The 20,079-nt window shown below is 48.7% G+C and overlaps 1 protein-coding gene across 6 annotated transcripts in view; it reads left to right on the top strand.

The window, feature by feature from the left end:
* Nucleotides 1-1,744: 1,744 nt before the first annotated feature.
* Uvssa (UV stimulated scaffold protein A) overlaps nt 1,745-20,079 on the top strand; it is a 39,743-nt gene continuing 21,408 nt past the window's right edge. The window contains exons 1-8 of one of the 6 annotated variants that reach the window (XM_060365513.1): nt 1,758-2,913; nt 3,044-3,143; nt 3,375-3,550; nt 8,599-8,929; nt 9,682-9,802; nt 10,588-10,983; nt 11,933-12,045; nt 12,251-12,379. In XM_060365513.1, coding sequence (XP_060221496.1) covers nt 3,498-3,550; nt 8,599-8,929; nt 9,682-9,802; nt 10,588-10,983; nt 11,933-12,045; nt 12,251-12,379 — 1,143 coding nt within the window. In that variant the 5' untranslated portion in view covers nt 1,758-2,913; nt 3,044-3,143; nt 3,375-3,497. Of the gene's footprint in view, nt 3,551-8,598; nt 8,930-9,681; nt 9,803-10,587; nt 10,984-11,932; nt 12,046-12,250; nt 12,380-20,079 lie in introns of all 6 variants that reach the window. The other 5 variants (XM_060365511.1, XM_060365509.1, XM_060365512.1 and 2 more) reach the window with 5 other exon arrangements.

The following is a 20,079-nucleotide window of genomic DNA, read 5'->3' as shown; positions in this document are numbered from 1 at the left end:
CTGTTGTTGAGACAGGGTCTCCTTCAATAGCTCTAGCTGTCCTGGAACTCACTATGTAGACCAGGCTGGCCTTGAAATTAAAAAGAGCCACCTGCCCCTTCCTCCTGGAGAATTAAAGGCATGTGCCTCCAGGCCTGCCTTTGACATGTAACTTTTACTATTAGATTTATGTCTGTTACCTGCTACTTTTTTCCTATTTGTATCTTTTGATCTTTGTTATCTTTTCCATTTCATCTGTATCCATTTTATTTATTTTAAATTAAGCCCATTTTATCTTTCTAGTCTTAAGAGTGATGTTCACTTTTCTTTTTAAAGATTTTATAATTGCCTTATTTACCTTGGGCCGGTCAGATATTCCTATCTATGCTGTCTGAATATCCTCACCATCCATCTCCCAGCCCCCATCCAACTCCATCCTCCTTAACCATCCTATCTTCCATCCATAATCTTATAAAATAAATACTTGCTTTTATTCTTCATCTGGTCCTCTTCATGCCATATTGGAGTCCTTCCTCCCGTCCCCATGTGGTTTCTTCAGGCTAACCCATCGTGGAATCCTCCTCCTTCCTTTCTTTCCATACCCGATGTCTACATTTTTACATAGGCTCAAATCTAGAGCCTCATACACGCTAGGTAAATGCTCTATCAGTAAGCCACGCTCCCAGCCCTGCTGCGTCTAATTCATTTTGTTACTTTAGGGGTTCTCTAGATGGTAGTGGTATGCTCTGAGAAACGGATCATTAGGCAGTTACAGTGTTACATGTTCATAGAATATACTTAAACCAAAGTCTGCTATGCCATTAGGTATTGTATTTGGTCTGTCATCAACTAAAATGCCATTATATACTATGTGATTACCATAAAAATGTACCTTCAAGTAGTATACCAATTTATGTAAGAGTACAACTCTTGGCACACATACTACCATCTTTCCCCTCTATATCACTTGGATAACTTGTCATAATTTTTCCTGAAGAAAGAAAATTAAAATAATTTCATCAGCTTTATCATTTACATTCTTTAGTTGCCCAGAATCTGCATCTGATACCATTTCTTCACAGAAGGGAGTCCCTGAGACTTGCTGGCATGTGACTGCTTGCTCCTGTTTGTAGCAAGCTCAGCTTTTGAAGGATGCCTTGCTGCACATATATACAAGTCTGTCTTCACAGAGCCGTTTTGTTTTGTTTTTTTTTTTCCAATTCTTTAAAGGACATTCTAGAGCTACTGAGATGACTCAGCTGGTCAAGGCACTTGCTGCTAAGCCTGGTAACTTCAGTCTGAGTGGCAGAATCCACACTAGCTCTCGAGATGCCCTGATCGCATGAGGGCCCACCTTCTAGCTCCCCAATAAATAAATGTAATAAAAATATCACAAACACATTTCGTTCGCTTTCACTTTTTTTTTTTTTTTTTGAGGGAGGAAGGGGCAATTCCGTGGCTTATCTTTGTGTGTGCATATGAAATGAGAAACAGCAGGCCACAATCGTGACCTCAAAGAGTGCAGGGCCTGGGACCTGGCAGTGGCCATGAAGTTGTGGGTAGAGCTCGCATCCTGTACAAATTCAGAAGTTGGGCTGCACGATCTTCACATGTGAATCCGAGTGAGAAAAAAAGTCCAGTTGTCTCTGGTCACTGGCCTAGATTAGGAGAAGGGTGGGTAGGTGGGGGAGGGGGGGCGGTGCTAGGCAGTCTAGTCCAGAAAAGCAAAACCGAACTGCAGGACACTCAAACTTGCTGAATGTGGAAAACCGAGGCCCAACATAAGGTACACAGGGAAGACCGGTGTATGCCTCTCTTGCTGGGTGAAGCAGGAGCTGACCGAGGAAAGGCTGACTCCAGCCAGCAGAGCGAGTTGTGAGAGAGCTAAGGTGACAGAGGCCGGGATCTGTGTAATCTAGACCCGGGTAGGCTGAAGCAGTCTGCGGTGGGCCAGGGCCCGAGACCTGGACACGGTGAACTCGCCGAGAAGGAAGCAAGCGGCTCTAGCCGTGAGCCGCCATATCCTTTAAAATCATTCTACGCTGAGACGGAGCTGACACTTTAAAATATCCAGTTAGAGTGACCACCACTACCTAGGGCAGCCTCCCACGGTGGCCGGCCTCCGGGTGGACAGCTGACACGGCTAGGGAGGCGGCCCGGCCCCTCCCAACCAGACTTGCTCCCAGACTCTCTTCGGAGCTTTCTCCGATGTACAGGGGCTGTACACGGGCCGCGAGCCTCCTGGTGGCCAAGGAACTGATGCCCAGATCCAAACCTCTTCCTGCACCCCGGCTTCAGACGCCTGACCCAAAGGCACCTCCCCTTTAAGAACTTGCCGAGCCCTCCCGCCTCCTTTTTCTCGCGGGTCGCTCTCTTAGCGCTACCCCGCCCCCTGGAGGCGCACTGCGTCACCGCGTAGCCGCGTCTTCGCGCCTGCGCCGTGGAACCACCCGGGCAAATGACGGGCGTGGGGGGGGGCGCTAGTCTGACAGGAACTGGGCGAGGGCGGGTGCCTCGCCGTGACTTCCGCTCCTGCGCCGCGGGGCCTGGTGAGCGGGCGCTTGCTGCTCTTCGGGACCCGTGACAGAGCTCTGCCTACACCGGAAAGGGTGGGCGGGACAGGCTGCCGCATCCGGCGCTCCGTATGACATCGGCGGCGGGACCCCGGTGCCGAGTCTCCCGAGGCGGCTGTAGCTGCAAGTGCGGTGCACCGACGGTCGCGGTCGGTCAGGTTCTCGGCCCGCGGGGTCGGATCGGTCGCCGCTGCGGTGGTCGAGGGGCTGTCGCTTGCAGAGAGCGAGTTTCCTGTGCGGCCGGCTTGAGTGTAATTTAGTGACACTTCCTCCGAACCGGCGACGGCGTCTCCCACACAGCTGACTGTAGATCGCCGGGGTTACTCTCCCTCTTCAAAATCTAAGCTAATTACCATCGAAGGTCTTGATGGGTCTTAAGGCCCTTGCCATAGTCCCCAGTCCTTGGAGGTCCCCCAGGAAACTTTGTTGATAAAACCGAGACTGTGAAGTACTTGAGGTTAACCCGGCGTCTCCGCGGCCCTTGTTTCTAGATATGGATCAGAAACTTTCACAGTTGATAGAAGAGCTCACAACTTCAGGAGAATCCCAACTGAATGCTCAGAAAATGAAGGAACTGAAGAAAATTTGCAAGTATGTATTTAGGTACCATAATAACTGAGCACCCACACCGTGGAGATGGTGGGGTCCCTTTGAAGTCGAGCCCTCCGTCCGCTTGTACACCTCTGCCACCTCCTGCCCTCACCACCTGGAAAGGAATTACCTGATTACCTGGGCATGGCGGCGCTTGCCTGTTGGGAGGTGGAGGCAGGGGGATCATGAGGACCAGGCCAAGGTGGGCAACATAGTGAGAATTTGTTTCAGAAACTCCAAAGAACCCCCGAAAGAGTTCTGGCGCTGTAATCCCAGGGCACATGGGTCCAGAATGCAGTGCAGACGCTGAGCTTGCTGCCTCTGACCATTCGTGTATGGTAGAAAGCAATCGCTATGTCAATAAAAGTGTATCATCTTCACTGTTGGAGTAAGGAGTTCGTGAGTGGGTGAGTGAGTGGTCCTGGTTCCCCCCCACACCCTCCGGCTCTAGGGATGAGTTCAGGAGCCTCAACCGTGCTAGGCAAACTGCCTTTTAGCTACCTCAACCTCCACTCTCTCTTTCATTTTTGTTCTGTATGAGACTCGTGTAGCCCAGGTTGACCTCTTACTGTGTAGCTAAGGCTGGCTGTGCATTTCTGATCTTCCTGCTTCCACTTACCGAGTTTAGGATCATAGGCATGCCCCATCAGTGTGCTCCCTGCCTCTAAGATACTTATTCTCACCCTTATTAATCCCTCCAAAGACAGCACCGTGATGGTCCCTGCCTTGCTGCTTGAGGCAGGTCATATTTAGTTAGGAAGCAAAATTCCTTCATTGCCTTGGTCATTAGTGATCCTTTGTTTACAAAAGGAGAGAATTTAAGTGGTTCTTTATGAAGTGGCAGAATGTCTGCATTTCCATAAAAACTCTGGTCCAGACCTGGTTTAGCTGCACACCCCAGAAAAACCTGTAACTTTGATTTACAAAGGGTGCTGTGGAGGGGAAGAGAAGCTGCCTAGAGGACTTTGAGAGCATTCACTCCATTTCCTGTAGAGGAGGGTGGGGCTGTACACCTGGGCCTGTCCTGTTGTCACTGGGGTTCAGAGGACACCCCTGGAAGGTTTTTGTGTTTCAGAACAGAGATGTGTGTGTGGTAGCAAATAAAGCAAGAAAATACATTAAGATTGAATACCCTTCCAAGGAAGGAAGCTGGCTAGAGCAGGGAAAAGATTTAACATCTTAAATGTCTCTGCTACATAAAGAGTTGGGCTCTTCAGTATCTTACTGTGAGCTTTTCTTGCTCTGTATATTGTATTTCTACATTACTACCTCGTGCATTCAATGTCCAGGGTGGTTTGAATGAGACTGGCTCACAGTTTTGAGTACTTGGCCCCAGGTAGTGAAATAGTTTGGGAAGGATTAGGGGGTGTGGCCTTGAGGAGGTATGTCACTCTGGTTAGGCTTTGAAGTTTTAAAAGCCCACTCCATTCCTAGTTAGCTTTCTGCTTCGTGTTGTTTCAAGATGTGAGCTCTCAGCTACTGTTCCAGCACTATGTCTGCCTGTCTGCTGCTGTGCTTCCCGCCATGATGTTCATGGGCTCACCCTCTGAAACCACAAGCCCCAATAAACTCTCTTCTATATGTTGCTTGCATTGTGGTGTCTTATCACAGCACTAGAAGAGTAACTAAGACAATGCCTCGTTAGCATCTTAAATCCCCTCTGGGGTGTACATTTTTAGTATTTTATTGAACCATACATTACTCCCAAGACACTCTGGAGTACCAGTACTAGTGGTGCCAGTCACTTTTGTTTGGTCCTAGCTGAGAGGACTCCCGTCTTCCTGTTTGCCCACTTTTTTTTTTTTATTCTAATTAGGTAAGCTTTGTACAAGGCCTTTGGACCTCATATTCCACCTGAGATTTATATCTTTAACAGGCTCATATCTGAGTATTGCTGTGGCTGGTACAGCTTGCAAATACCCTGGATATCTACATTGCAGAAGTAATCTATGGATGTAACAAGGCTTCTAACTTTAAGTTGAGGACCTCCAGTGATATGCTTGTTATTGGATTATATTTTTAACAATTGCAAAGGTTGGGACTGAAAACAATAGCTCATTTGGCTTTTGAGCATTCCCATCAACCCTGGCTATTCATAAGTTTATTTAGTAAGGGATCTGGGATCTTTTAATTATTATTGCTTACGTTGTGCTTTAGTTCTTTTTCTGTTGCTGTCATAAAAACACCATGACCAGAAGCAATTTGCAGGGGAAAGGCTTTATTTTATCTTCAAATTCTCAGGTCACATTCCCCACTGAGGGAAATCAGGGGAGGAACTAGAAAGAAAAGCCATTTAGGAATGGTGCTTACTTGCTTACTCCCCATGGCTTCCTAAGCCTGCTTTCTTAAACAGCTCAGGACTACCTGCCCAGTGATGGGAACCCTCAGTGGGCTGGGCCCTCCCACATCAATATCTATCAAGAACATAAGTGAAGCGGGTGCCATGGTCACACCCGTAATCCCAGCACTCAGGGAAGCAGAGCCAGGCATATCGATGTGAGTTCTAGGCCAGCCTGGTCCTGGTCTATAAAGTGAGTCCAGGACAGCCAAGACTACACAGAGAAACCCTGTCTTAAAAAAAGGAAGAAAGGAAGGAGGTAGGAAGGAAGGAGGAAGGAAGGAAGGAAGGAAGGAAGGAAGGAAGGAAGGAAGGAAGGAAGGAAGGGCCTCCAAGACTTGCCTACAAGCAGTTGGATGGAGATATTGTCTTATCCAAGTTTGTGTTTGTTTTTTTTTTTTCCAGATAACTCTAGGTTGTGTCAAGTGACCAGAAAACAAACAAACAAACAAACCTAACAATCAGGACAGGAAGAGAACAAACCAGTATTGGAAATAAAATTACCATTTCCCAACCATGTTAGTTTTCTGAGGCACCTTAATAGGTGTTTCTTGTGAGAGGAGGTGTGTTGCCCAGGCAGGCTGTGAGGCTCCAAAAGCCTCCTGCCATCTGCAGTGCTCTCTCCGCCTCTTGTCTGAGCTTTAAGATGTGAGCTCCCAGCTAACACTCCACCATTGTGGACTCTAAACCCTAACTCTAACTCTGACACTCTAAGCCCAAAATAAACTCTTTGTTCTGGAAGTTGTCATGGTGGCTCACCACATCAACAGAAAAGTAAATAAAACATGGAACAACTTCTCTGGTCTTGTCATAATTAACAGGTTTCTTAAATTTTCATCTCTGCAAGGAGGCTTTCTATCACCAGTCTACATCTGTAGGTCCCTGCTGAGGTGTCAGGACCCCAATTATGAGATTGAATCCCCATCTTTCCTATGTTTCTTACTCTCAGCTAGAGTTGGAACCAGCCAGGGTTGTCTCCTTGGGGACCTTGTCCTGCATTAACTTGCCTTGGAATGGAATTCAGGTCCCTCCTACAAGCACATTTCTTTCTACCTCAGTGGGAAAAAGCTTCTCTTGAGAGCTTCTAAAAAGTCCCAGGCAGCTAGGTTAATCAGAGGCTTGCCTGCATGGGTAGCTCTGGGTTTTTCCAGGTTGTTATCCGGGATAAAAGTGGAAAGGCAGTTTTTCTCTTTGACTTTGGACCTCATGTATAAGGGAGTATAAAATATCTGGGAAGCTAAATGAGTGGCTGTAGAGATAGATTGTCTACTGTAAGTGAACAAGGAGGACAAAGGCAAAGGGGGGGGTTAGAATGTGGGGAGCACAGGGAAGCAATATAGAAGTCCAGAGCAGCTAGTGAGTAGTTCTGTGAAGGATAAGACTGGAGAGAGAGGAGCGAGCTTTCACGGTGCAGGAAAGCGCCAGGAGGAGCAGCATTCACCAGAGCTAGGGACAGATATGTTCCAAGCTGGAGCCACTGCACCATTGCCACTGCCCAGAGCCAACTAGACAGATGCTTGCATAACTGAGTCTCTGAGCATCCAGCCAGCACCCTCTCTACCCTATGTCTGCCATCACCTAAGCCTCAGGTCAAGTAAGAAGACGAGACAGAAAAGTGATTGCTAAGTTATGTGTGGGCATGGCTTAATGGGCTCCTTTAAAGTTGTATGTCCTTACTAGGGAGTTGCCGCAGGATGTGATGGTGTGTGACTTTTATTTTTTTATTATTCAGCCTTGATGAATGTAGCCTTGGCTAGGTTGAAACTCATTGTGTACGCCAGGCTGGCCCCAGACTCACTGAGTGTAGAGAGTAAAGGTATGTGCCACCACACCAAGCCCCTAATGTGTGACTTTTACAGCATGCCTTGATTCCTGAAGGGCTAACTTCTGACCTCTGCCAGATTACCCTGTGACTGGGGTCTTCAAGCAGCTGCCATGGGAGTGGCTCAGTGGGTAAAGGCCCTTACCTTCCAAGCTTGACAGCCAGAGTTAAATGAGAGAGCTCACTCCTGAAAGCTGCCTTCTGACTTCCACATGCATGCCCTGGCATGTGTGTGCCTGCACTCACCCACACATACACTAGTAGTACATCTTTTTTAAAGAGAAAGGGAAGGAAGGATATACTTCTAAGGGAGCTTATTTACGTAGCACGAGCTTTCTGTGTGTGCTCTCTTATATATACTTCTAGATATAATTTCATGTACCACATGACTCATTAATATATTAACTTTCCACCCAGGGTTGTATAGTTTAGTATTAGAATGAATCGTTGGTTACTCTCCAACATTCTGGAGTGCCTCTATTCCTGGGACAGTAGCACTAGCATGATTCCGTTGATCTTAGCTGGGGTTACAGTCTTCTTGACTCGTCTTTTTATATGCTAATCTTGTAAAGTTCTGTATGAGGCCTTCTGACCCTCACTCTGCCCTGTTCTGTCTTATTGCTATCCTATGAAAGGTCTGTGCACACTGGATGCCAACTGTCAAAATAGCTGGCGACCATCCAGGGGTAGCTGTGTTTCAACGAAACTCATTGGCATTTGCTTTTTAAAAATTATTTTATGTGCATGGATGTATGTTTGTGCACCACGTTTATCCTACTGCTCAGAGAGGCCTAACAAGTGTGTCGGATCTTCTGGAATCAGAGGTAGGGATGGTTAGGAGCTGCCATGTGGGTGCTAGTAATCAAACCTAGTCCTCTAGAAGAGCAGCGAGGGCTTTTGACCACAGAGCCTCTCTCCAGCTCCTCACACTCGATTCTTAGTGTAATGTGTATATGTCAGAAAGCATTCTTTTGTGTGTGTCAACCATGAACTCATCTCTGCAGCGCTGGAGATCCAGCTGATGACCTCACACATGCTAGTCGGACACATTACCACTGTGCCACAGCAACAGCTGCTTTAGCTGTTTGAAAATGTAGAAAATGTGCTTGGCTCATGGGCAGTACAGAAAAAGGCCAGGAGTGGGTCACATTTGATGCTTACTAGGTGGTATGTCCCCTTAGCTGTAGGAGGGAAGAATGAAGGCTGGATGCTAAGCACAGTCCCTGCCGCTTGTAATGTAGTGTCCTCACACACAAATCGAGCGAGCATTTGGTTAGACTGGCTTGTGTTCCCAGGTCTTCAGAGGAGCAGCTGAGCCACGCCCACCGCCTGCTGATGACACAGCTGACCCAGGACCATGCTGAGATCCGCCTCTCGGCCTTCCAGATCGTGGATGAGCTGTTCACCAGGTCTCATCAGTTCAGAGTGCTGCTTGTTTCTGACTTCCAGGAGTTCCTAGAGCTCACACTGGGCACAGATAATGACTGTCCCCTGCCACCCCCACGGGAGGCAGCCCAGAGGCTGAAGCAGGCAGCCATGCAGGCTGTGGAAGGCTGGAATGAGAAGTTTGGGGAGGCTTATAAGAAGCTAGCCTTGGGCTACCACTTCCTAAAACACACCAAAAAGGTAAGTGGGTCTTGGACACTGCAGTCTGCTTCCCTGGGATGAGTGAGGCAGGCTAGCCAAGGACTGAGAGGGCTCTCTTCATTGAGTGTTTGGCAGATTGCACAGGCTGGGTAGGCAGAGCAGCTGGCTCAGCATGCAGTAGAATGGACGTTGCTCTCTACAGGTCAGAACAGCCTTGAGGAAGAAAGCTGCACCTGGCACCTGCCTGGGGGTGTAGCTGAGCCTGTGGATCATAGTCCTAGATGCCCTCTGCTTTGCGATGGCCTCCCCTTCCTGGGTCATGCCCTGTTCTTGCCAGTAAGCCCTGCTTAGTTCTTGCCGTGGGCTCTGACTAGTGCTGTGCTGAGTGAGACACCAGGGGCTGTTCTGTCTTCCAGCCCTCTGCCGCTGCCTAGATTCTGCCATGTCCCTGTCAGCAGCACAAGCAAATGGCTGGGCCTTCCTGCATGGCTGTGGTCCCTGTGTGGTCTCCTACTCTCTGGAGTTTGTGTGCTGTTTAGTCTCTGGGTCTAGCTGGCGATCCCAGCCTGCAGTGAGAGGAGCATGCCGCTTCTGAACGGTGTTGTACTGGGCACTGATGTCTTCTCTCTTCTATCTAGTGGAAGATGTGGCAAGATGAGGCAGCCTTGTTTGAAGTGCTGTAGACTAGTGATCCCTGAGATCCTGGCCTTGTACTGATGGCAATGTGTCTTTTTTTACTTTGAGTTTGTGTTTGCTGTAGGCAATGCTAAACTTCCTTCTTAATTTCTCAGGTGGATTTTCGGGATATAAATGTTAGGACTGTGGCAGAAAGGAAGCGAGAAGAAGAGAAGCAAAAACACTTGGACAGAATCCACAGGGAAAGTGCTGAGCGGGCTAAGAGGGAAATGGAAGGTAAGTTTCTAGGCTGAGCCCTTGAAGTCGGCCCCTGTGGCCTTGTGCTGTTCTTCAGTCTAGTCTGAGACCCACACAGGCAGGCTTGCAGGGCAAGAATGGTTGAGGGTGGGGTTGAACCTTGACAAGTTTCTTGTAGCTCTTGTGTCTCCTGGTGACTTAGTGATTTGGCTTAAGACTCCCTGAGCAGAGAGGCTAGAGGTCGGTGTGAATTCAGGAAGGTCTGTACTTGGGCTCTAGCTGGAGGCCATCTTGCCATTCTTCTTGTGTCCAACATCTGTTCTTGCTAGTTCCCTTCCTGGGAGCCAGTCCTTGGGAGATGGGTCAGCTGCTCTGTTTTCAGATACAGGCCTTGTTTTGCTTCTGTGTCCAGAGCCTCCTTATACACCTGCCCTGGTTGTCAGCCTTGAAAGCCCAGCCCTTTGGGAAGGCGTCAAGCAGGCAGCTGTGCTGTGGATGGCTTAAAGAGCTCCAGGAAGGTCCACCCTGTAAAGAGTGTGGTGATGATGGCATGTCCTGCCCTGGCAGGGAGGGTGGCCTCTTTGGGACCAACATCCGGAATGGAAGGATGGCCTTTGGTAGTGGTCACGTAGGCTCCTATGAGCTGCCACACAACCATCTTCAGAGATACACTTCAAAGACTGAGCTGTTGCACTAAATAGTTTATTAAATAGTTGAAAGTGTTGTAATTCATGTGCCAGGGCATGAGGCATCATGAGCCTGGGGAGCAGTGTTGGCTCTTTGGCTCAAGATGACAGAGTAAGCAGCTATCTCAATGTCTGCAGAAATGTCTGATGAGATTGGATGCTGCCTGACAGAAGTGGAGAACTGCTTTAGGTTGCTGGTGCCCTTGGATTTTGGCCCAAACCCAGAGGATAAATTCTTTGGTGAGGTAGCTGGCACAATAGAGGGTCAAGCTCCTTGCACCTTGAGCCTGGACCTGGCAACTCCTCATGAGTCTGGTCTCCCTGGACCCCAAGATGAAGAGCAGCCATGCTGCAGCAAGGACTTGGATACCTCTGCATACCATGTTGGACCTGCTGTTGGTCTGAAGGCGCTAGCCCAAACAGCCATGCAAGACCCCTCCAGGGATGAGGATGAACACAGCGACCCAGAGGAGTTCCTGCGGAGCCATGGGCTGGGTTCCCACAAGTACACACTGGACGTGGAATTCCAATCAGGTAACTGGCTGCTGGTGCTGCGCAGTGCCTCCGTGTGCTGAACTAGCCATGTCTATAGCTCCTTTACTGGCACCAGCTTATCACATGGTAGAATCTAGACTTGAGAACAGCAGCTCCTTGGGGCTATGAGGGGTAGAGGGTTAGTGGTTAGTCTTTCCTGTGTAACTCTGTTCTGGGCTTCTGCCATCATGCCAAACGTCCATCAATGTGAACCAGCTACATGGGATTCTCTGCCATTATAGTCCTCTCCTAATGAGGCAATGAACAGGGTACAGAGTCCCTGCAGGCTGTATGGGCATTCACCTGAAGGTCTACCAGCAGCACCTTCCTAGAAGGAAAATGTGATAAATACTTGATTTTTTTGCTGTGTTTACAATGACAGGGATGTGATAGTGTTGTGCTTGGCCCTGGTATTCCAGTCTTGGGGTCCTGATGAACTTTCTTGTTCATCCATCTACCTTTGTTGGACCAGGTAGCCTCACAGGTGCCTGTGTGGTATGTAGGATATGGTTGGAAGGGATTGGGGCTCTTCAGGATCTACAGCTTCAAGTTAATATCTATGAGGGCTGCACCTTGCCTTGTAAGCATGCAGGTGCTAGTTGAGGGCCTTTCTGGAGGTCCTGCCTAGCTGGGGCTGTGAAGGAAACAAAGGGGCTGTCAAGGAAAAGCAGAATGGCGGGGGTCACTGAGACCCTGGGACCAAGAGGTGGGGACAGTCCTGAGAGAAGAACCAGGAGAAGATGACTCTGAGCAGTCTAGCCCTCTGGGTGGGAAGCCATGTTTTCATGGATCCAGAATGGTTGACACTCCCAGATTTTTTCTAGACTGTTTTTCTCCCAGGGTTGGCCCGTGTCTGGGACCAGCTGAGTCATATTTGCAGTGGGTTTAATGGTCTCCGCTACATAGCCAGCCTCAGCATTCCTCTGAGACTTATTTTGCCTGGTTTTAGATGGTCTGAAGGTTCAGGAGAATGAAGACAACCTTGCTGTCTTCCAAGCTGCCCGAGACTCGCTCAAACTCATCCAGAACAAGTTTCTACCAACTGTGTGCTCCTGGGTCCAGGTGAGGCAGGGTATCTGGCCTTCAGCAGTGAACTTCGACTGAAAGCCCAGGCAAAGCAAGGATGTGGAAAGCAAGAACACTGACCTGGGTGGGAATGAGCATTCTCTCTCCCCCTAGCACTTTGTCCCTTCCTACAAGAAAGGGCTGGGCATGGGGCTCTCTGGGGACTGTCTGAGACCTTTGTGAGTCATCCTTTGTTTTACAGCGGTTTACCCGTGCAGGCACCTACACTGGAGACTTAAAAAAGGCCATTGACCTGAAAACGGAATTGGAACTTGCTCTAAAGAAGTATGAGGAACTGAACGTTGAGTCTGACAGAGGACAAAGGAGCAGGGTGAGTTCACAGAGCTGAGGCTGAAAGGTCCCAGGAATCTGCACTAAGCCATTTGAATAGACCCCTTTCCAGAGTCAGGAAATTCTGGCTTTTACTTACTAAGCTGTTGTGGTGGAAGTTGCAGATCAGCCTCCCGTAAGAGAGGACCCATCTGCTCTTCTTGGCTTTTGGTTCTGACCTGTCCCTCAGCAAACCTTCCTGTGAGGTCACTCATGCCATGGTGGCTACATTCCTGCTCTTGGGGTTTGTTCATCCTCTGTTATAGCCAAGGATACTTACATGTGTCAAGAGCACTTCAGAGAATCCAAAGAATCAGGCCCTGCCCTAACTTAGTATTAAGTAGGTGGGGACTTTCGTGGAGTGCTAGCAAAGAGGGAATGCTTTCTGGGCAGGTCAGACAGAATGAAACCTACAGAATGGTCTGGTGCAGTCAGAGGTGAGCATGGGCACTGTGCCCTTGGGATGAAGACCTGAAGACCACCTGTCTGTTAAAAGCTTGTTGGTGAGCAAAAACAAGGTATTTCTGGGATTCAGAAAGCTGAACAAGTTACTGATCTCCCTGAGTGAGGATCTGGTTTTGAGATAGAGCAGGGATGCCTGGGTCCCTTGGATGGGACTGGAGAGATGGGAGTCCCAGGCAGGACAGAGGGGGGGGGGGGGCGTGTGTTCTGGGTGTCTGGTAGTGGGCAAGGATGCAGTCCTGTAGTGCCCTAGGAGCCACAGAGGTCATCTATGCCAGGTACACTGGAGCTGGCAGGAGGCAGAGCATATTGCTATGGCTGGAGGAGGCAATGCCCTTGGAGTAAGAATGGAGCTCCTGTGCCTGGGGCTGCATGGACCTGGGTTTCTGCATTGGTGACCACAGAGCTGAGGGAGATGACTGTACTTAGGGGATATGGGCCTTGAGAGTTTGATAGAAAGACACACTACTGTCACAGTCCATTCTCTGTCATCCATTTCTCTTCACAGTTCCCAACTGAGGTCATCCTTTGTTTCTCTCAGCTGGTTTTAATTCAGGTTTTTGCATTTGTTTGTGTGTGTGTGTGTGTGTGTGTGTGTGTGTGTGTGTCAGTGTCAGAACTTGCGGGAGTCAGTTCTTTCCTTGCGCCATGTAGGTCCAGAGACAAGACTTAAGCCGTTGGCAAGTGCCATTTCTTGCTGAGATATCTATCTCATTGGCTTCTCTCTGCTGGTTTCCAAACAGAGACAGCAGGCACCAGAGCTGCCATTTTCCCATGGAATCCTGTCTTGAACCCAAATCCCAAACCTGGACCCTGAGCCTCATCCCTGAACCTAGCCTTAGAGTAGTAGTTTTCAACTTGTGGGTCATGACCATTCTGGGAGTCAAACGACCCCTTCACAGAGGCCACATGTCAGATATCCTGCATACCAGATATTTACATGATGATTCATAACAGTTGCAAAATTACAGTCATGAAGTAACAATGAAATAATGTTATGATTGGGGGTCACCACAACATGAGGAATTAGGAAGGTTGAGAAGCATTTTCGTAAAGGTTAGTGGGACAGCTGACCTGGGCAGTCTGACTTGTAAATTTTATGTTTTGGAAAGTAGCTTTGAGGTGGAAACAAAGGTCTTTACTGAGAAAAAAGTCAAATTTGAAGCCATCCACTGCTCCAGCCTAAAACCAAGAGCATCCCCCATCTAGCACTTAGAGACCCTGCTGGTGAGCACTCTGTGGCAGCTGGCAGGTACAGTGAAGGTGCAGTACAGGAAGTGCTGGAGCTGGAGGACACAGGAGGGAGCTCCTGACTCTTGGCAGCTCCTTGATGGCCCCAGCTTTGCAGAGGCTATGTGTGATGTGGGCCAGCAGAGGGCAGCCTTGCTTCTTCAGTCAGCAAACCCTTGAGTTCATGGCCCTCGCAGGACTAAGGTGCTACCATTGACACTGTCTAGCAGTGTTTGGTATGTGTCATTAACATGTTATGAGAGTTGCATCTTGTTGTGTCACTCATCTAAGTTAGCTCTGAATTTTGAGCAAAGTATGTTTATAGTGGAGAACACTTCTCTAGCCCAGAGGAAAGTGACAGCTCTGGCCCACACTGCAGTAGTCAGAAAGAGTTGTAATTTTGTTCTTGTTTTTGAGACAGGATTTCTCAGTGTAGCCCTGGTTGGACTTACTTTGTAGACTAGGCTATCCTTGTACCGAGTTCTGGAATTAAAGGCACATGCCACTGTGCCTGGCTAGAAAGGTGTACCCCAATCCATCTCTGGAAAACTCTGCCAATCCAGTTCCTACATTCTGTGGATATCACCTTGCTGGTGGGCTTTGGAAGTGTGAGGACATCCTTGGAAAGCTAGTGTCCCAGGGAGTGGCCACAGGGCTTTGAATGCTCGTTGGCAGCAGAGACGGGCTTTTCCAGGCCTAGGTATTACCAGCCTGCCCTTCCTAACTGGGAATGACAGCAGTGGGATTGGCAGGACTCCAAACCCCGAGTGTCTTAGTGCCTGGCTGTTCTTGTTCTGCAGCTTTGTAAGGTGCGTAAAGCTGGGTGTTGTTGGATGCTGTTCCCATAACCTCATGTCTTACCTCTGTGTTCTGACTGCTGAATGGCTAGCTGCTGACAGAGACTGGGAGTCTTCTTCTGGCCTACAGGCCACTCGTGAGGCCTTTGGGTGGTGGTGAGGGCATGCAACCCCCTGGGTCAGAGCTCTGCATTTAGTTTAGCTATGTACCCATGGCTCTATTGCCTGTATGGTAATAACCATGCACTCAAGGCAGCTGAGTGGAAGCTGGGCCTGATGGTAAAGAATTAACTTGAAAGGCTAAGGCAAGAGGCTCATTACTTCAAGACTGGCCTGGGTTAGAGTGATTTCAGTGGCTGCCTAGGTAACTTAGTGAGTCCTTGTTTCAAAATACAAAGAGGCTTGGGGACGTAGCTTAGTGGTAGAGCCTAGCATGTTTTGTTTTGTTTTTTAAGATTCATTTATTATGTACACAGTGTTCCCTTGCGTGTGTGCCTGGATGCAAAAGAGGGCACCAGATCCCATTATAGATGGTTGGGAACCACCATATGGGTGCTGGGAATTGAACTCAGGACCTCTGGAAGAGCAGACAGTGCTCTTAACCTCTGAGCCATCTCTCCAGACCATTTTTTGAGACAGGATTTCTCTGTGTAGCCTTGGCTGTCCTGGAACTCACTCTGTAGACCAGGCTGGCCCAAAGTCACCGAGGTCTGCCTGCCTCTGTCTCCTGAGTGTTGAGATCAAAGGCTTGCGCCACCACCACCAATGCAGACTAGCAGCTTTGAGGCAGGAAGTTCAGTCCCTAGTATTACACCAAAAAAGACTTAAATGGCTTGCCCTGACTCCTGATAGCTGTTCTACACCAGCTGCAGTCCTGGCTTCCTGTTGTGGATCTGCCTTAACCATAAGGCAGCATTGGGCCCATAGTAGGATTGGTCATAGCATGGCTATGTCAGTACTTTGCCTGCCAGGACTGAGGGCAGTTTCATAGCCCGTTTTCTAACTCTGATGGGACACGGACACAGGGGTCTGAGACCCAGTACTGTAACACTGTGAGTACAATCTTTCTGTGGTACACGGTGGGCAGTCTCGGGTTGATGTGATGCCCAGGGCCTGCACTGTTTCCACTCTCTGTTGTTGCACCCAGTGGCTACTAGGATGGTCTTCCCCAGATTAGTGCATGTGTCTTTGTGCATCTCAGCAGGTACATAGTAGCCCTTACAGCTGAAGCGTGGCTATTTTCACGTGTGCCTGCAAGACCTGCTGTGGGCAGGCCCTTTAGGGTGTTATGGGGGTGGGGTGTCCTCTGGCTCCTCTGGTTACACAAGTCAGCACACTAGCCCAGGCTATCCTGTAGGTATGCAGGGCTGCCCAGGCCCCACAATGCCCTACCTTCAGTGGGAAGGCAGTTCTTGCTCCGTTCTGCTGTCAGTTGAATGGACACTTCCTGGACCTGTCTCTTCAAACTGATTTTAACGAAAGGCACTGCTCTGAAGTCCTTGGAGATTTTGCTTGCCGCAGCTGGAGAGCGAGTGAGTCGCTGCCGGTAGATGAAGTGATTGGCGGCTCCCGGACTGTGAGTGGCAGCGCCCAGGCTCAGGTGAGCAGAGCTTCCCAGAATAGATACAGCGACTGCCTATCTGCACATCGCCCGCCCTTCCTGCAGCTGGTGGGCAGCTCCTTGCAAGGCTGCTGCGCCACAGTGTCTTGCGGGGGAGGGGCAGGAAGAGGGCTAATGAATGTCTATGTTAATTAGAGCTGTTTTAATTAGAAATCATGATGAGGTGTTCACTAATTTCCAAATAAAATTTACGGACGGTTTAAATCATTTCCTAGTGTTTCCCCATTTAGCACGGGATTGGCATCGTTAACTCCTCATGTAGAACAGGCTGAGCAAGGAACACTAATTCAATAATGCATGATTTAAACATTTTAGAACTTCTAACAAATGTGTGAGATTGAAACAAATACAGTGCTCCAGTCATAAACAGCAGCTCAGACCTTGGGCAGGTGCAGGCTGTCTTTGGAAGGCTGCATAGAATCGGGCGGTGTTGGTTGACCCCTTTCCCTCAGGCATCTGTGGAATCCAGCCCTAGTTCCATTGAAACATTGCCATTGGTTTCTGTGCAATATTGCTTTCCTTTCGGCATAGATGGTCTGTCTTAGAAAATCCCTAAACCAGTTTAAACATGTCTAAGCATTCGCTTTACAGAGTGTGCGCACTTCAGCTCAGTTTGGAGGCAGGCTGGGGATAAATCTTGACCCAATCAATGTGGAGGGCCATTTCGTAGAGTTAGTTTCCACCTGCTCTGTTACAGAAGAGCTGTAATAATCCATGGCAACCTCATTATTTAAACTGATAAAAATCCTTTGAAAACTTTTAAATTGCCTGCCTTTTCATTATGTAGCGCTGATCATGGTTAGTTTGTATTGTGTAATTAACAAAATACGAATTCCCACCAAGTAGTGTTCAGAGCGGTGATTTCAGACATCAGTATGTCTAACTTGTCAGCAGCTGTTCTTTTCTTCCTGGACTGTTGGTCTACTTGTTCATGTGAGTTATAAATCCATCTTTGCGCAAGCTATTCTCATGGGCCGTGTGGCAGCCATCCTGTTGGATCCATGGGCTCATCCTTGCCCTCTCACAGCAATGGAAATCAATCTGTTTGGTACATGCTGTACAGCTTTGCTTGTTTTCTGTGTTGGGTGCTAGCCAGCCTGCCTTTCAGATCAGTCTCATTACTAGGCCTATGGGTGCTATATTGGGAGCTCACCCAGTCCCAGCTCCTTTCCTGCTGAATGGTAAGAAAGCTTCCTAGGCTGTGCAGGATTTGCTTCTTGTAGGTGAAAAGGACAAAGGCAGAAAACTCAGGGAATGAAATGTTGAACCGTCAGGCACACCGGGGAAAGCAGGGAAACTAAATCAGCCTGTGGGACCTTGTGCAGCAGCAGGGCCCGTAAACAGCCTTCTCAGTGCCGTGCTCCCTCCATCACGCTGAAGGCCAGGCACGCACCCAACAGAGTGGGGAGGGGTTTGAGCATAAGTCTCAGGAGGTCAGCTCACAAGGAGGGAGAGAACCACTCAGCAGCCCCTGCCCCAGCCTGTACTCTCTCAGGCCTGCTGCATGAATCTGGTCTCAGTTTTCCCTGGCTCCAGTGTCTGGCCCAGTCATTTTTCTTTCCAGAATGAGCTGGCTCTCAACACATTCTCATATGTTATCTCTTTAGTGCCAAGAGGATCCCTATCAGATTATTTCCTCCATTTTACAGACGAGAAAGCAGTCCTGAGGAACCTGTTTGAGTCACAGCCCCTTCTAAAGTCCTTGGTGTCCAGTGGAAAGGCTGCCTCATATGGCATCTTTGGGACAGGCCACACAGCATAGGATGGCCTCATGTTCCCAGAGGCTGGCCACCTGCTCTCACCCGAGATGGCAGCCAAGGGACTGTTTCAATCCTGGAAAGAGACTGTTATTTGTGGGCCCAGGCAGGTGAGAACGCACTTCTCCCCTGCATGGTTGGCTTTCTCTGCACACTCCTAGGAAGAATGATTAGTGATTTCACACTTCATTGGATGTTAATGTGTGGAGTTCACATAACCTCATTCATGATAACTCTCCCTGCCTCTGCACCACTCACACAGCCTTGTCATTGGGAGCATGTATATATGGGTTCCCCAAACTGGCTGCTTTGAGGATACCCATTAAGAGCACTAGAAAGCCAGAGCACCTGGCCTGTGTCTACCAAGGCTACCAGCCCTCAGTTTGATTTACAGCATGTGACTCCCTTACTGACCTGGCTTAGCTGCTTGTTTGGATACAGCCAAGCTTTCTAGCCTTAGCCTTGCTCTGGAAATGGACTTCTAGGCACATGTGACCAAGGTTTCTTGCCTCATACTTTGTAGAGCAGGCTAGACTCAGCTCTTGGGTCCCAGTTCTAGGAAGCTCCCTGGCACTGGGGTTATTGGTCATGCTGGATTCTCAAGGGCAGGTTTTTGTGGACTGTTCTGCACTGATTTGGATCAAGGGAAAGAGGAGGAGGAGAATGCCTGCCCCTTTGTGTCCTGCAGTGCCGTTGTGAGATCTTTTTTTGTGAATCTGGTCTTTATAGAGACAGCCATTCCAGAAAATGAAGTTTTGCTCTGGCGTAATTTTGAGTCTTGAGTGTATGCTGTGGCGCCCTGCTGGAATCTGGGCAGGTTTGACTCAGTGCTGGCCCTTCTGTCCACCAGGTGCCTCTTATGTGTTATCACGTGGTCAGCACCACAACGCCCTCTGTCCTCTGAAGGTGCGTCCCTGGCAGCCAAGATGCACATGAGATATTGGCCTGGCCGGGCAATTTGCACGGCCTTCCAGGGAGGGCATTAGCATATAAATAGCAGATGCAATGACGGCCATCACAGCTGAGCACGTTTAATTTTTAGTTTATAAGATAGAATGGGTTTTTAAATGCATAGCCATCAAGCCGCTGAAAGACAAATGCAGTTTGGAACTCACTTGTCTGACGAGGCCTTACATCATTTTTTTTTTAAAAGGGAAATAGACACACATAAAACTGAACAAAAGTGATTTCTTGGGTGAAAAGTAATTGAGATTGCGCACCAAGTTAATTAGATCGTACAAAATTTATTTAATGGTCCCAGCTGTATCTCTAGGCTGTGGGCTTGGCGGCCATGGGTTTTCTGTATGTCGAGATGCTCTTCCCATTCCTTTGCAAATAATTAGCACTCACTACCCCACTTCTGTAAACTGATTGCGTTGTATATTTTAGCCGTTTTATTGCTTGTTTAATTATGATCATGACGACTCATTTTTCTAAATCCTTTTAACTGTGGATGAGAATCAATTTGTATAAAACCAGCAGTACCCCTACCACAGCAACAGTGGTGGGTAAAAGCTTGTCTGTCCTGTGGGCGGGTGGGTGGGCTCTCTGTAGGGATGTGGAGCTCACACTTGGAGCCATCTTAGGAGACCTCTTCTGATTGGTTCAGAGGTTTCCAGACCACCTACCCTAGCTTTCAAAGGCACCCCAGGATTTCAGCTGTCAGAAAAGGTCTGAGGGAGATATTCAGCCTTTGCTGGTGTGTGGCCCCATGTGCAGATCTCATTAAGGGTTGTTCCTCCCCCTAGGTTTCACACGATTTGTTCTGTGTTGTTTCACCATAGTAGAAAACTTGGCCCTCATGTGGGACAAATGTAAACTGTTCTTGAGAACA

Source organism: Meriones unguiculatus, chromosome 12 (genome assembly GCF_030254825.1).
Source record: "Meriones unguiculatus strain TT.TT164.6M chromosome 12, Bangor_MerUng_6.1, whole genome shotgun sequence".
Lineage (NCBI taxonomy): Eukaryota > Metazoa > Chordata > Mammalia > Rodentia > Muridae > Meriones > Meriones unguiculatus.
The sequence above is the reverse complement of the archived record's forward strand: the minus strand, read 5'-3'. Positions and strand labels throughout refer to the sequence as shown.